Consider the following 14630-nt stretch of genomic DNA (forward strand, 5'->3'; position numbering starts at 1 on the left):
GATAAGGAGAGAAATATTTTCCACTTACATAATGATTTTTTGTTCATTTTTCTCTTCGTCCGATACATCTACCCAGTCGTCGCTGCGGTCACTTCTGTCACTGACACTGGTCTCACTGCTCGGGACTTGGAATGCGATCTCCTGCCCGTTGTAGCTGATCACCGACCTCTGGCCATACAGGCTGTTAGTCTTCTGCTCACTAGACATTGTCGACTGGCTGATGTTCGACACCGTGTCAAACGAGAGACGCTTCTGTACGTTCGAGGGCACCTGCTTCTTCATACTCCTAAGCTTCACCATACTCGGGCTGTTGGGTATGCTCTCATAGCAGTGTGACAGCGAGGTCGCGTCGCCATGTTTTATCGTGTCATATATATTTTCATTCTCGTTATACACCGTGTAGTCGGAAATAAAGGAATGGCGACTACTGTACGTGGGGCTACTGTCCTTTGACTTCGGTGGTCGAGCAGGAATTTTCTCATAAATCCTCTCTGATCCAATTTTTTCATAGCTGACAGTTGATGTTCCACTTACTGACTTTGAAATTGCATAGTTTTTGCTTGGTTGGTAGCCCTCCGCTATTTGGATACCAGAGCTTGAGGTTACACAGTATGGTTTAATAGGAGACTTGCAGTATTCATAGCCATCGTCACTGTCACCATCGCCTCTCGTTCTCTCCTCAAGGTTGTTATCACACAGTTCATAGTTATGTAGACTGCTCTCATCACCTTCAGGATGTGATCTCATTTCAAGTAAACATTGGTAAATGTTTTCTTTGTCGGTACACTTATCTTCTTCATGTTTAGCATTTTCGGTCTTAGGAATTTCCGGTAAAGGACAATTTATTTTAGAAGACCTATCTACATTTTTTATTGGAATGATCACGACATTTTCTTCGTCTCTGGGTTCTAGAGGTTCGTAATAATCCTCTACTTCCTCTTGTTTTGGTTTTGATGTATAGCCGATGATGATTTCTTTGTTGCAGGCTTCAACGAGATTACTTTCAAAATCCATGTCAGTTTCAGATTTCGGCTCATTTGTTGAGATAGTTACTTGAGATTCGTTCGTTTCAACTTGAGATTCTGGTATGATTTCGTGTGGTTCATCTGAACAAGTTATGGTTGTACCATTTGTTGAAACACTAACAAAACTGTATGAGTTATCAGATTTTTCAGAGTCTGAATATATTTGTGTACTACTTTTACGGCGCCACAGAAATGATTCGTTGGGTGTTATAGGCGAATTGATTTCTTGATAAGCTTTTTCTTCTTCATTAGGTCCAAGAACGTTTATAGATGGAACTGAATCTTCTTTCTGTTCTTTACTCACAGTATCTGTAACTGCACTATTTTCGTGAATATCTTCAGGGATTATTTCAACAACCTTCAAAGGTAATTTCTCGGAGTGGATATAATTTGTTTTATACCTTTTGCGATCATACAAAGGCTCTTTCTTTTTACTGACTTCACGTTCACTTTGGTCTGTTTTACTGTCTAGTTTTGCTAACTCATTTATTACAGGTTTGATTGTTTTAATTTTTGGAATGCCATCTTTTACTACAAGATTTTTGGTTAATACTAGTGATGATTTCTTTTCAGGTACTTTTGGTTTTTCTTTTAATGGTAGTGTATTCTTAATTTTATCAGGTTGTTTTCTTAGTGTATTATTTGAATTGGATTGAGCTGTTATTTCACATTCAAACTTTTTGATCACATTCTTAACTACATTACTTTGCGCAGGTTTGATATCTTTCTTTGATTCATCTTCTTTAGCTTTGACTGGACTACCATCAACAGAATCAGATCCACTCGGTTGTTCGCTTGAATCCTGGTACTTTAAGCGCTTCTTTGAAGCTTTTGCCATTTTGGTACCATCAGATTTAGAACGGATAACACGAATTTTATTTGAACTATCTGAAATCATTAAATCTTCCATTGAGTCCATGCTTGAACATCTTTTTCTGTTGTGGCGCTTTTTTGAATTTCGCCTCTGTCGTAGTACGATTTTTATATTTGGACTTGAACTGAGCGTTGATGAGGGTGTGGAGCTGTTGCTGGCGGAACATCGTGACGCTGATTGCAATTCTTCTAAGGTCTTCACTAGTTTAGATTGTTTAGGCGAGGCCACGTTGTGTGTTTCAGTTTGTAAGTTGTTGAATTTCTTCGTGAGTTCTGCAACTTTACTGCTTGTTATCGTCATTGTTTTGGCTAAAGGTGGTCGTTTGTATGATGTCGTGGCATTTTTAATCTTAAAGCTAACTTTTCTTTGATGCTGTTCCACTGATTTCTTAACACTCGGAGATACATGAATTGGAATGCTGTATTCTTTGTTGTTGGTGGCGCATGAATGTTTGATGTTTTTGCCTCCACCTGTGCTCCTAGTGTCCTCACTATCTGTGGTTATAGCTATCTGTGCGTAGTGTACAGTGTGATTATCTTTGCTACTTTCATGATTAAGAGGCGGAGTAGTAGAACTAACAGTTGAATTTAAAAACGCCTGTTTCGCGTCTTGTAAAGACTTCATTCTTTCCGTAAATGTAGGCAGAGGTGGTTTCGCAGGTACTGAGTAAATACATTTGTTGCTGTTACTTTGATTTTCCTTAATAGCCATCTCTGTTTCTGGTAGGATGAAGTTCTTCAGTAACGCCTTTATAGTGCCGTGTTGTTTGCCGTCGGTGTTGAATTTTTTGATCGACGATATGAGAGTGTTCGTGGTTATCGTGTCGCCTTCCATCAGGTTGATTAACATTTGTGAGGGATGTCAGTCGTTGCTTTACTGCGCCATCTGGAACAAGAAAATTAAATACATTGTAGCAAACAGTAGTATTTTAGAAGTGTTCAAATTAATATGTAGTTTATAAATCTGGTCTAGTTTATCAATGTAGATCACAATGGTAGGTCGCAAGGCGATTGTTCAAGTTTCTATTGTCGCCGCGGCTCGGCTTGTTTGAACAGTTTTCCGTGTAAGTTGAATGGCTCATTACTGCCATAAGTGTCCCACGAGATTGTGTTATTGATATGTGTGAAATACGTATTTGTAATGGTAAGCAATTGCCGGTGGTTAATGAAAAACTTATTGGTTCATGAGAACAACGGTGACGAAAGATTTTATGTTCCTACAAATAACGTTTAGCACATACTTATTGTGATATAGAAGAAAAAGTAAGATATTCTGTATGACATATTTTTGTAGCTTTAGGCCTAAGTCACTATCAGAAGAGATCACACAGCTAAAGTGGTACAGTGAAAATGATAAAATGTTACATTATTAAGGAGATTTTAAGTTATTCCTGTATACGCAATTCGCATGCAACTCGCTAATATTATAGCTGGCAGTAATTTTACGGCTGTTTGGATGACAATGGCGTGTCGTGTCGGACAATAAAGGACGCTCAGCATTAACTATGTATTTAGGAGACAAAAACATTCTTTGCTAACATGTAAGTAGTACTTCATGTAAGTAGGTGTCGTGCCAAAACATTGAACTTTATGGTAAACGAGATGACTATTGGAGGGAAAAGGATAGCAATAGCTGTCGCTGTATAGTTTCCTCCTTGTCTCACAATTTGTTGTAAGGTATATTGTACATTGTAGGTTTTCTACTAGTGTTATTTTACGATAAGTAACTACTTATTAGTTTGATCAGGTGATTGGACTAGGTATAAATAAAATAAAACTATGTTTACTCTTCAGATAGTTTTATCAATATTATGTTAAAGTAGCGTGTACTAGAAGTACTACTACTATTAGCGTGTACTCTTCCAAACTTCCTTATAAAGGTAATTTCGAAAATCAAAATCTGCGACAATCACATCAAGTCGGATCCGACATTACTTAATCAGTGAATACTGCTCTTCGACAGTTGAAAAAAGAAAGAACAATCATTCTACGAGTATGTAATAGATACTTATTTATCCCGAATATTTATGTAGTACTTCATACATTCGCACTACTTAAAGTATGTGTTTGACCTATTCTAGCAAAATATCACAGTAAGTAGGGGGTCACTCCGTGCGGGGCAGTGCTTTCACCGCGTGGGAACGGCGCACGCGTCGCAGATCATACCAGATTTACCAATTCTTTTGTTTACCTACGTGTAATCATGCCTAGCTTGAGGCTGACGGGGAAATATGTTCCACCATCATAGTAGAGGTTTCTCCACATATTATATTGTTCTGTAAATTGGTTTGGTTTACCATTTCTACTTTTGAACCCACTTTCGTAGCTTTGCGTCCAGACTCAATGAATTAAGCTCTCTTTGTTTTAGTCAGTAGACTATTGACAGGTTTTAAGGTTTCATGAATTAGTATCATTTTTATCATCATTGTTTAGTAAATAGATTTTATAGTAACTATAGTGAGAACATATTAAATTAACTAAAGACAACGGTTTATCGGTTTTTATCCTGCAAAAACAAGTAACAAGAGAAGCTTACGATTTAAATCATGTAGTATTATTGACTGTACTTTGCATATATTTGGCAATAGAACCCGATACAAGTTTGCAAGGGCACCTTATATTCCTAGGACATCAGAACAAAGGCGTCTATATCTATTGTGATATAACCAAAATACAGGTTTAATTTAAAAGCAATTAATTCTGGCTACAATTTGCAAACGTGCATGGAGAATCGTAAAATGCTAGAAATCTAGTTTCAGATGTAAGTGGGCAACACCGAGATGAACGTGCTTACGTAACTGGGGCGGTGTTGCAAGCACTAATAATTATTACAAGATCGTTGTAATTGCTAATTATTAAAAGTAAAGCGATTAATTCGCGTTAATTGTTATTAGAAAGCATAGTTGATGATTATTTCGACCGGATTTTTGGAGTTATTCAATATCTTACAATATCGTGATAAAAGAAATTAGTTATTGCTTTTGTACGTGCATAGAAGTAGGAATACGAATAAGGATAACGTTACAGTATTGATTGGGCTGTAAAAGGGCCGCTCATAAAAAAGTAAATAATAAGTAAACAGCTAAAATTGCATGTTCGCTTACACAAAAAGAGTATATAGATATGTTTGTATGTATGTTTAGAAACGATATATGTATTTTAGTCCCTTCTAATCCGTTTAATCTGCATACACATGGTGTACCTGCAGGTAAACATACAGACATGCAGGAAAAAAACGTATTATATCAGGATCCGCACCACAAAAACATAAGTTTGTGGACATTGTACCGTAAATCTGGGTATTTAGATTAGACACTATGGAATTGTTTGTTATTAGGTTTCTATCAGTTATCGGGATTTTGGTCAAAGTTAGGAGTACCGCAGGGTAAGAATTCCAACTTACCCAGTATGTAATTACATAAGAAGCCTCGTTAATAAGTACCGATCACCACAATAGCGGCCAACCATCTCCTCAGCTTATAAATAAGCCACATAACATTAGGGAAGTGTTTAACAAATCCATAAAGCGATCAATCTTCTGTAACAGTTACACAATGGCGCGTGCGACGCGTTCTGATACAGTATTTGCTTACCATCAGCACCTCTTAGAAAGTCTGACAATACGTGATGGAAATCATGGCAAAGAGAACACGTTTGACACCATAGTGCAACACTATGGTTATCTAATGTCCATGTTTATTTAGAAAATGGACTTCGAATCGGGGTTAATAGTTATCGCGTGTCGAGGGGATGGACCGTAGAGGATGCTGAGGATTGTGTTTGCGATGTAAGAAATGATTTCTAAATAAATGTTAGTTGAAGGAAAATATATGTTTCTGTCTTATTAACCCATATTTGATTACTTAGATTTGGAACACATGAATAATGAAGACAGTACTATCAGGTAATACGTCTGCTAGTTTACCGACTTGTTTCATAAAAATAAAATTCATTACCATTGAAATATTCAAAAACGGATAATTGGGGAACGTGATTCACTAATACGTTGTCTCTCAGACATTTCTTGCTATTTGTCGTCCATTGGTATTGCTCAACAAAGTTTAATAGTCAGGTAAACTCCCAAACCAGTCAAGTCTTTTATGCCTCGTTATCTAAAATACCGCAAATGAGGGGAAAGTCATTTCAGAATACTTGACAATATGACATTATACAGTCAACATGTTTGAGCGCAAAATATCTAATTTGGTTGTCCCATTATTCGCTAAGTGGAGCAATTTTGTAAAGAAAAGAAAGTCTTTGAAACAGCTTTGTTTACAGATAAAATACAGACAACATAGAAACCTATTTCTATTGGACAAAAGAATATATTTCTTTGTATGTATTATAATTCTTTCAAGGGGATACGTGAAAGTGTCTTTTGGAATTTTAGGCTTTTAAATGTTGGTAGTTTGCGGTTCCTTACTTTAACATAATTAGGTTCAGCAATTAAGATTACGCTAATCCGTTTTGTTACGTACATTTAACAAGCGTCTTAAGGAGTTGAGTTACCGATAAGCTTCAATGGCCTTGGTTTTAAAACGTTTAGAACCGATTTTTGTTTCGTTTTGTCTAAAAAAGGATGACCAGATTTTCCTCTATATAAGAAGCGTGATTTTATTCATATATGAAAGGAAGAATGTAAGAGAATTGACCTGCTGTATCTATCGCTTGTTTATACTGCATTATAAGCGCTAAGCCTACTTATTTCAAACGTAATAATAATAGCATTACTTCGTATAGCAATCGGAAGATACTATCAAGGATAATGGAGGGGAAATCCTAGCAGCCATCGTAATATATTCAAAACAATTATTGGCAACTGGTAACACAGTCATAGTGTACTGAAGGTCGAGTGGCAACACAGCATGTGATGGGCCCATTGCCCAGTTTGAATAACTGTCGGTAACGGCGTTCAACTCACGCGCACGGTGCATCGTAAACATTGCGATAGTATCGAGAGAATGCTAAGATATTTGGTTGCGGACACTACCACTACGATCTACAGTATGTTCTGAATGTTGATCAGTTTGATTGATGTCACATTTTGATGTCGAGTTTTTGATTTCGATCAATCTAGGTTTTGATACATTGACCTTGACATCAAGGTTTATTGTCAAAGCAAGTAGTAGTGTAAAGTAGTCAAGTAGAGAGCTAGAGAGCTCATAATACTGGTAATATAGTGGATTATTGAGAGGGACGTCTGCTGACACTGCTGATAGGTAACTTTGACTTGGGATAAAGAGATATTAATATTTAACGTAACCCATTATAACATTATTGTGCCAAACTAAAAATAATAAGTTTAATCATAGAGGAAACTAAGTAGGCACAAATCACAATAACTAATTAGTAAGTGAATACATACAAAGTGGCGCAAGAGGAAAACTAGTGACGTCATGAATGTACCGTGTATACCACAAGTCGCGACGTAAGAGGTTTGACCACTGAACTTTAACCTGAAAACTACGGGAAGTTATCAAAATAAAGCAGTAAACTTGTCATTTTGAATACAATGACACATAAGCTGCGTCACATTCATCATACGACATGTTACACAATCTTGCAGTTTCCGAGTTTCCCTGGCAAAAAGACAAAAGGCTGTAAACTAACAAATATTTCAATAATCAACAAACCCAACAATATTTGTGTGTGACTTTCACCTTAGACGTGACGTTTTCATAGTTATAATATTCAAATACGGAATTGATGGGAATGGGCTGTCTTATTGGTCCATCATATTGTTTGATTGATGGAAAGTGACCAATGAACGTACAACGGCCCTTCAATAAATCTCAATGTAAATAACCGAGTAAAAGCCAATTACTTGATTTTTTATGGTATAAGCTGATAAACGAGCAGGCGAGATAACTTGATGTAAGTAATCGCCGCCGCCTACGGACGTCAGAAATACCAGAGGCGTTACAAGTGCGTTGCTGGCCGACCTGGGAATTAGGAATATAGGGGTTGTTGCGGAATCGGGGATTGGGAAGATTAGGGTAAATAGGCCTCCTGTAACCTTACTCACTCAACGAAATACAATGCAAGCGTTGTTTCACGTCGGACACATTAAGCAAGCGTGGTGATTAATGCTTAGGTCCTGTCCGTGTGAAATAAGGACTTTACTCAGCAGTGGGGACTTTTAGGCTGTTGATGTTAATGATGATTCTTTCTAGTAAACAGAGTATAAGGGCTCATAAAACAATACCGCTATGTTTTACGAGTATGTTTGCAGATCTTTCCAAATGATAAAAGTTAGCAAGATAAGAACCTACGGTTTTATGAGAAGGATTTTCTTCAAAACTAAGCCTAAGCCCATCAGACAATATGTATGTACGTGATATTACAAGCTGTAGATATTATCATTTATGTTTGAGAAAATGTTTCTCGTGTAAGATTGGCCATCCAATCTTACTGGGGAGTAAGTTAACTTTTATTTATAAAAGTTTAAATATCAGCAAAGGTTTTATTTTAAGATTACAAATCCTCTCGTCGACAAGAACGGCAGTTGTATAAAAATAACTAGTCATTTTAAAATTGTTTAAGTCTGACTCAAGTGGTCCGGAAGTTATATAAATATGGCCACTGCTGGAGATATATTTTCATTATACAATCTTTTACAAGGATAGTCAGTAGCTAAACTCAGCCAATTTTTGTTTCCTCGTATGTCATTACATTTGAAATAGCACTTATTTATTACATTCTGAATGTCAAAACGTCAATTACCTAAGTAAATCAACGTTGAGTTTATTATCATAAATGTCTGTAGATGCAACAAACTTCCAAATCGTTTATTTACTACTAGACTTATGTATATTATGTTATCCGACGAATTATCCTTTATGTTATGTATTAAATTAAATATTATTTCAATCACGTTGTCCTTCGATTAAAAACATCCATTATGAAGCGCGTAAGAAATTCCAAAATGATTTTCTCACGGTCATGTCAAACAATTTCTACGCGTGAGAAGATTTACTTTAATCAATATTACAATAAGATATTATTTAACATTAATTTTCTTCCAAAATAAAGATGGCCGCGCATGATTTAATTAATTAAATAACACCTATTGTTCCCAGTTCGGTCGCGTGGTCCTCAGAGGTGCAGTAGTTATAACAACTCCGTGCGCTATTAAACACAATGACAGGAAGTTTTCGCATATATGTATATATACTATACTTCTTAAATATATATTATTGTTACGAAGATAAGTTTTATTTATAAAAAGAGATGAAAATTATTATACTTCTTATCTATCTGGTCTCCAAATAATGTTTTGGTTTTGAAATAGGTAGCATTATGTTTACTTTACTGCGGTGCTGCCACAGGGTTTCATATTGGGTCCAACGCATTTTTAGATTGGTGCATTAATGGAAATAAGGGTTAAATTCTGTTAATTTATTTCTCGTAATGATAAAATGGAAAGTCTGTGTGACCAAAGACAAATAGGGGAAATATTTTCTTCTAAGTTCTAATGATGAAAACTGACATACCTTAATCTATTCCTTCAATATTTATTTGTTATTGATCACAATAACAATAAAATTAGACGCTTATCGAATCACACAAGTATCAATACTAATAAATTACAATAGTACTTATTATGCAAGCGACACCTTGGGGCCCGACCATACCGCCTTCTATGCCGTCAGATCATTGTATGCAATGTGTACAACACCTGACGATAACACAATGACATACGAATAGGAATATGAGTAAAGATGAAAGTGAAAATATTATAATATTACTACTTACTATCCCGTGTGTTGGTTTAGAGGTATTATTATAATAGCTGTCAGTCTATTGTTATACAAATATTACTGGGTAAATCCGATTCAATAGAGCAGGTGATTCAATCGTATTTTGGACCCAAATACACGCTAATATTTATCCCAAACAATACGGTTTGCTGACTAAAATTAGTATGTAATTGAAATATGGATTGATACGATAGCACTTATAGAATCAGGCATGTTTGACAATTTTAACAAAAAGACAAATACTAAGAATAATACAGTAAACAATAAGAAAATCAATTAAGTCATAAGTGAATAATAAGATAATTTGTAAGGAATTCTAATGTAAGTCCATAAATAATAACAACACAGAGAGCAGTTTGAAGAGTTCAAAGGCAATGTATTGCCACTTGAGCTAAAGATAGAAAACAAGGCAACGTTGAGAGTGGAAGGTCTTAAAATATAATCAGGTAATCATAAAAGCAGAATTATTAAATACTAATACACAAATAGTGAATCACCTTTCTAAGAATAGGAATTACAAAACAATTTTCCTAAATGTCATTTGTTAGGGATGTTTGATACGTTTATAGATCATACAAAATTAGATTTAACATTTTCCCCGATCGTAAAATAGTTAAAACAACAGGTAAATCTAGCTTCAGAGAGTGCTTGTAATAAATCCTTGTAATCATGCGATGTAGTGGACTTTGCTACCATCTATTGGTTCATAATCGACTGAGGATCGATGAAATAACTAGACACTATGATGATAATATTACCACACAAGCCATTTTCGAAATAGAAATACTAGGAAACGTGAAATGAGTAGAGTAAACCAGTTTTAGAACAAAACAGGTAAAGGAATTATAGAATATCGCAACCGCATGCAATTTCCTAATGAGTTCAAAAGAAAGGGCGACTCGCTATCGCTAATATGAATTGAGGAACAGTTCCCAGGCCCAAGGCTTCGTACATAGCCGGACGTGTACACCACAATGAATGTATTGTTAAATAAAACAATGCAATGGATATTGTGTCAGATAAAAATTACGGCGTCTCGGTAGGCGCTGGGGAAGTGTCGGACAAAGGCGAAGCTAATTTCTATTAGCACTTCAATATGTTTGGTAACATTTGATAAATTGTTAATTACTCAAGATCCGTGTTAAATCGACTAAACGGAGTTTTATTTTATTTTCATAGTTCTTCAATTGCTTTTAGGATAAAAAGCCTTCAATTATTTTATTGCTTAGTCCTCATATTTATTGTTCATATCTATTCAACTTAAAAAGGAATATGGTATTTTTTATATATTCGATGTGCCAAGAACTGCTGAATATGCGTATGTTTACTTTCTTAGGTTCAGTTCACTGAACCCAATATTACGTTCTGTCATGTTTATTATTGTCATCAGCTTAATCGGATCTAGTGTCGAAAACAAAATGTTCTACTGAGGCCTTCTCCATAACACGCTACAATGTCCTATACCCCTGTCTTACGCATCATCGTCATTCCTGCCTGCATAGGGATGAAAATTCTAGACATCAATCACCGTTGCGTTCATTACAAGCACATTACTTCACCAACGTCATGTCAAGTTAGTATTTTTTAATTGCAGCCGACCACTCGCGCGTGACTTACCGACCTTAATAATTGACGTAGCATACATATACGTGTGTGGCTAACTTTATTTCTATTATTTTTATAATGGAAACAACTGCTATTATTCTCAATTATCCGTTTATTTGGTATCCGACCTCTACTGTAATCTCATTTGAATTAGTATCGATTCTAACTTCATCTGCGTCATTTGTTATATCGTTTTCTATTTCTTTATCAAGGTGAGCTATGAGTTGTTGCATGGTATGAGGAGTTTTCTTTTTTGTCTTCAATTTAAAATTCACACACGCATCTGTATGGTAATAAAAGATGCATAAGATAACCATTAAAGTCGTAATAGACATAATATTGCATTTGTTAACTAGTTTCAGTTCAATGATATTTTTTTCTTCTCAATTTGCATGAATCATGGTTTGTAAATAGAGTGATTGGTAGCTGGCATTGCCATTTTGATTATGCATTCTTGAATTTAAATAAAACAAAGGTTTGGAGTAGTTTTGCATAATTAAGAGTACCTACTTATAATGCGCATGATTCATGCTAGGTGACTTAACTAGACTATTTGGTGAAATAAAATACATATGCACAAAACAAAATTATCTTTACAGCCACTTTACAGCTAATTTGTTAAATAAACAATGAGAGACGATTTGTCGAATGAACTGACAGATGTGTATATTTTAATTTAGACGAATTTTGAACACAAACATGCCAGGAGAAATATACGAATAATAAAATTTCAACGAACGGAGGTCCAATCTATCTAATGAAGCAAACTAATTTGAATAACCGCTGATTTTCCGCTATGTAAAATCTCTCTAAGATATATGTATATAATTGATTAACGAGCATTGAACAGGAGGAACAAGTACCGATAGACTATAGAGCAAGATGATTGCGATCAGCGGAATGTAAAAGCATATGCAAAAACAAGTCACGCGATCTCTGTGCAATATGGCGGAAAGATTAACGATCTTATTCACACTGCCCAGCGTTATACCACGGGGGCAACCTGAGCAAGTGAGCATGTGGTCATGAGTGTACAGAACGAGGGATGCTTATTCTCTTCTCAATAATAAAAATAGCACATATAATAACAATAAAGTGTAAAATGAAGTTAAAATCAAATCCATATATGTAACTCTTCGTAACTTAAGGACGACAGACCTCCTTGGGGGAGTTTAGGAGTAGCAAGAGAAGACCATGTCTTACGGAATCAAGAAAGAATGGGATTTCCGTCCACAAAGTCGTTGGCAGCTTGTTTCCAAACAAAAACTGAACAACGCTAACCAGCAGAAAAAGACGAGCAATAAAAACAGTTTAAACATCAAGATTAAATCTCACGTTTCGTTAAACAGAACATGAGCGTTAACTGGCAGTTTGACTGTAAGTCGGGCATTAGGTGCTGCAATACTTTCACTGTTATAGACAAACTTAAATGTACTAGACGTGGATATAATCGCTTTCCATGGTTAGGTAATCGATTATAATGGAGACCCTTCTATATTTATTGACTATAAATCAACTCACGTAGATTCGATTCGATTTGAAATGTACCCGAATGAATTGTCCACGGTTGCACACGATGCTTTACTCGTTATTACTGTAATTGCTTTTCATCTGTGTTATTACGTTTTTATTGTGTCTCTGATTAGCCATTATGGATTGGTGATGAATACAATTGTGTATTTACAACATGCTCGATTTTCCTTGAAAGGTTTGCATTTTGCCTCGGCTGTTGTGGTTGACTGGGAATTCAAAATGGAAATCAAAATGGCTTAAAACATTACAAAAGGAAAGGATGCAATAAATACATATATGGATTGTACCAATAGATACATGCAGTTTTCCATGAATGTTGACTTTGGTTATATTGCGTGGTATTTTTCTTTTGAATCCTCTTTTATGAACATTTCAACAACTACATCGTTGTCCTCATTTACAAAATTTACTCTTGTTTTGCCTTCTCTATCAAAATTATGATTTGCTATTAAATTATTATCATTATTGGGTTTTCATTCACACGTGATTACGCCAAAGTTTGTTGCATCAACAACTTTAACTTTATTTGCAAGTATCTAGTTTATGTTATTTTGTTGGTCATAATTTAATAACCACGACAGTGAGATAGAAAATTGTGTCAATACAATACAATACAATTTTATTTTACGTGCTGAACGGTATTCGAATTATTGTTTTATTGCAACTGTTACATTCCGTTCCGTAATTTGTTCTATTTTATTGTGTTAGTTACATAAATGACATAACACTGCGATACGAATCTACGGGTATCATTCGAGAACCACACGCAAAACGATTATACTTAGTTACTCGTAGAGCAGAATCAATAATTAAAAGTTATTGAATATTGTTTATAATGGACGAGAACCGGATACCGATTGCAGACTGTTATTTGCACAGCTCCAAATTTACTTTCTCTAGTTCATGTTATGAATCGATTATAATTGAAAAATAATAATCGATTAATATTTTTTATTGTGTTTATTTACTAATTGATTCTTATTCTCGCCGTATCACAGCTTCGAATCGCGCTGTCTATATCTTATTAACTAATTATTAAGTATAATATTGATGTATAAACAAGCAAAACCATACCTTCAGACAATGCATAATAAATCCGTGCAGGCACATCACAAAGCACAGAACACCACAAAGCACTATAATAGAATTAATTTGCGTCACAACTCGACTAATAAAGTTATTCCATAATGAATGATGTTATATTAATAACTGTTGTCTCTGCGGGAGGTTTTGGAGCGATCGAAAATGGCGTCGGAGCGCGTCACACGTCTGTTACGTAGAGCGGACCGGCTCTGACTGACGTCTGGTGGTGTGCCGGCATGACCTGGTGGAATTGGGTGAAGCGGACGGAAACTATCTTCCTTGCGAATTACTTTTGAACCTGTGTCACTGTATTGTTAGTGCTCTCCGCGGTTTAAAGTGCATTGCGTGTGAGTTTATCTGGTTGTAGGATTTCGAGATACATTCGTTGTTGAAATTAGGCTTAGACATTTAATGGCTAAAAATAATTGTTTATTATTTAATAACTTTTCTCCTCCCATGTGCCATGGGCATTTGTTGCTAATTTTATTATGTAGTTTATACAGTTGTTAGGGCTTGTTTTCCTTAATACCTGCATAAGTTGCTATTATTACGGTATCTACACAATAAAATATAACATACCTAATTTATCGCTAACCACGTACTAACAATCATAACCATTGAAAAAAAAACACGTGGGCCCAAAAGTGTCATGCTCCTGAAACCTGAAAGTGATATATTTCAGAAAATTTGAGAATGAACTACCTAATCAATGATTCTTATCAAACCTTTTATTTAAGACAATGCACTAAAG

General features: G+C 35.4%; 1 protein-coding gene across 6 annotated transcripts in view; it reads right to left on the bottom strand.

Moving 5' to 3' along the window:
• The window catches only part of LOC118266593 (ephexin-1), a 110354-nt gene that overhangs the window by 43422 nt on the left and 52302 nt on the right, over positions 1 to 14630 (bottom strand). For 5 of the 6 annotated variants that reach the window (XM_050703319.1, XM_035580025.2, XM_035580028.2 and 2 more), the window contains exon 3: positions 29 to 2784. In XM_050703319.1, the coding sequence (XP_050559276.1) occupies positions 29 to 2748 (2720 nt within the window). In that variant the 5' untranslated portion in view covers positions 2749 to 2784. Of the gene's footprint in view, positions 1 to 28; positions 2785 to 13870; positions 14099 to 14630 lie in introns of those variants that run through there. The other variant, XM_035580024.2, reaches the window with a different exon arrangement.

Source organism: Spodoptera frugiperda, chromosome 23 (assembly GCF_023101765.2).
Source record: "Spodoptera frugiperda isolate SF20-4 chromosome 23, AGI-APGP_CSIRO_Sfru_2.0, whole genome shotgun sequence".
Classification (NCBI taxonomy): Eukaryota; Metazoa; Arthropoda; class Insecta; order Lepidoptera; family Noctuidae; genus Spodoptera; species Spodoptera frugiperda.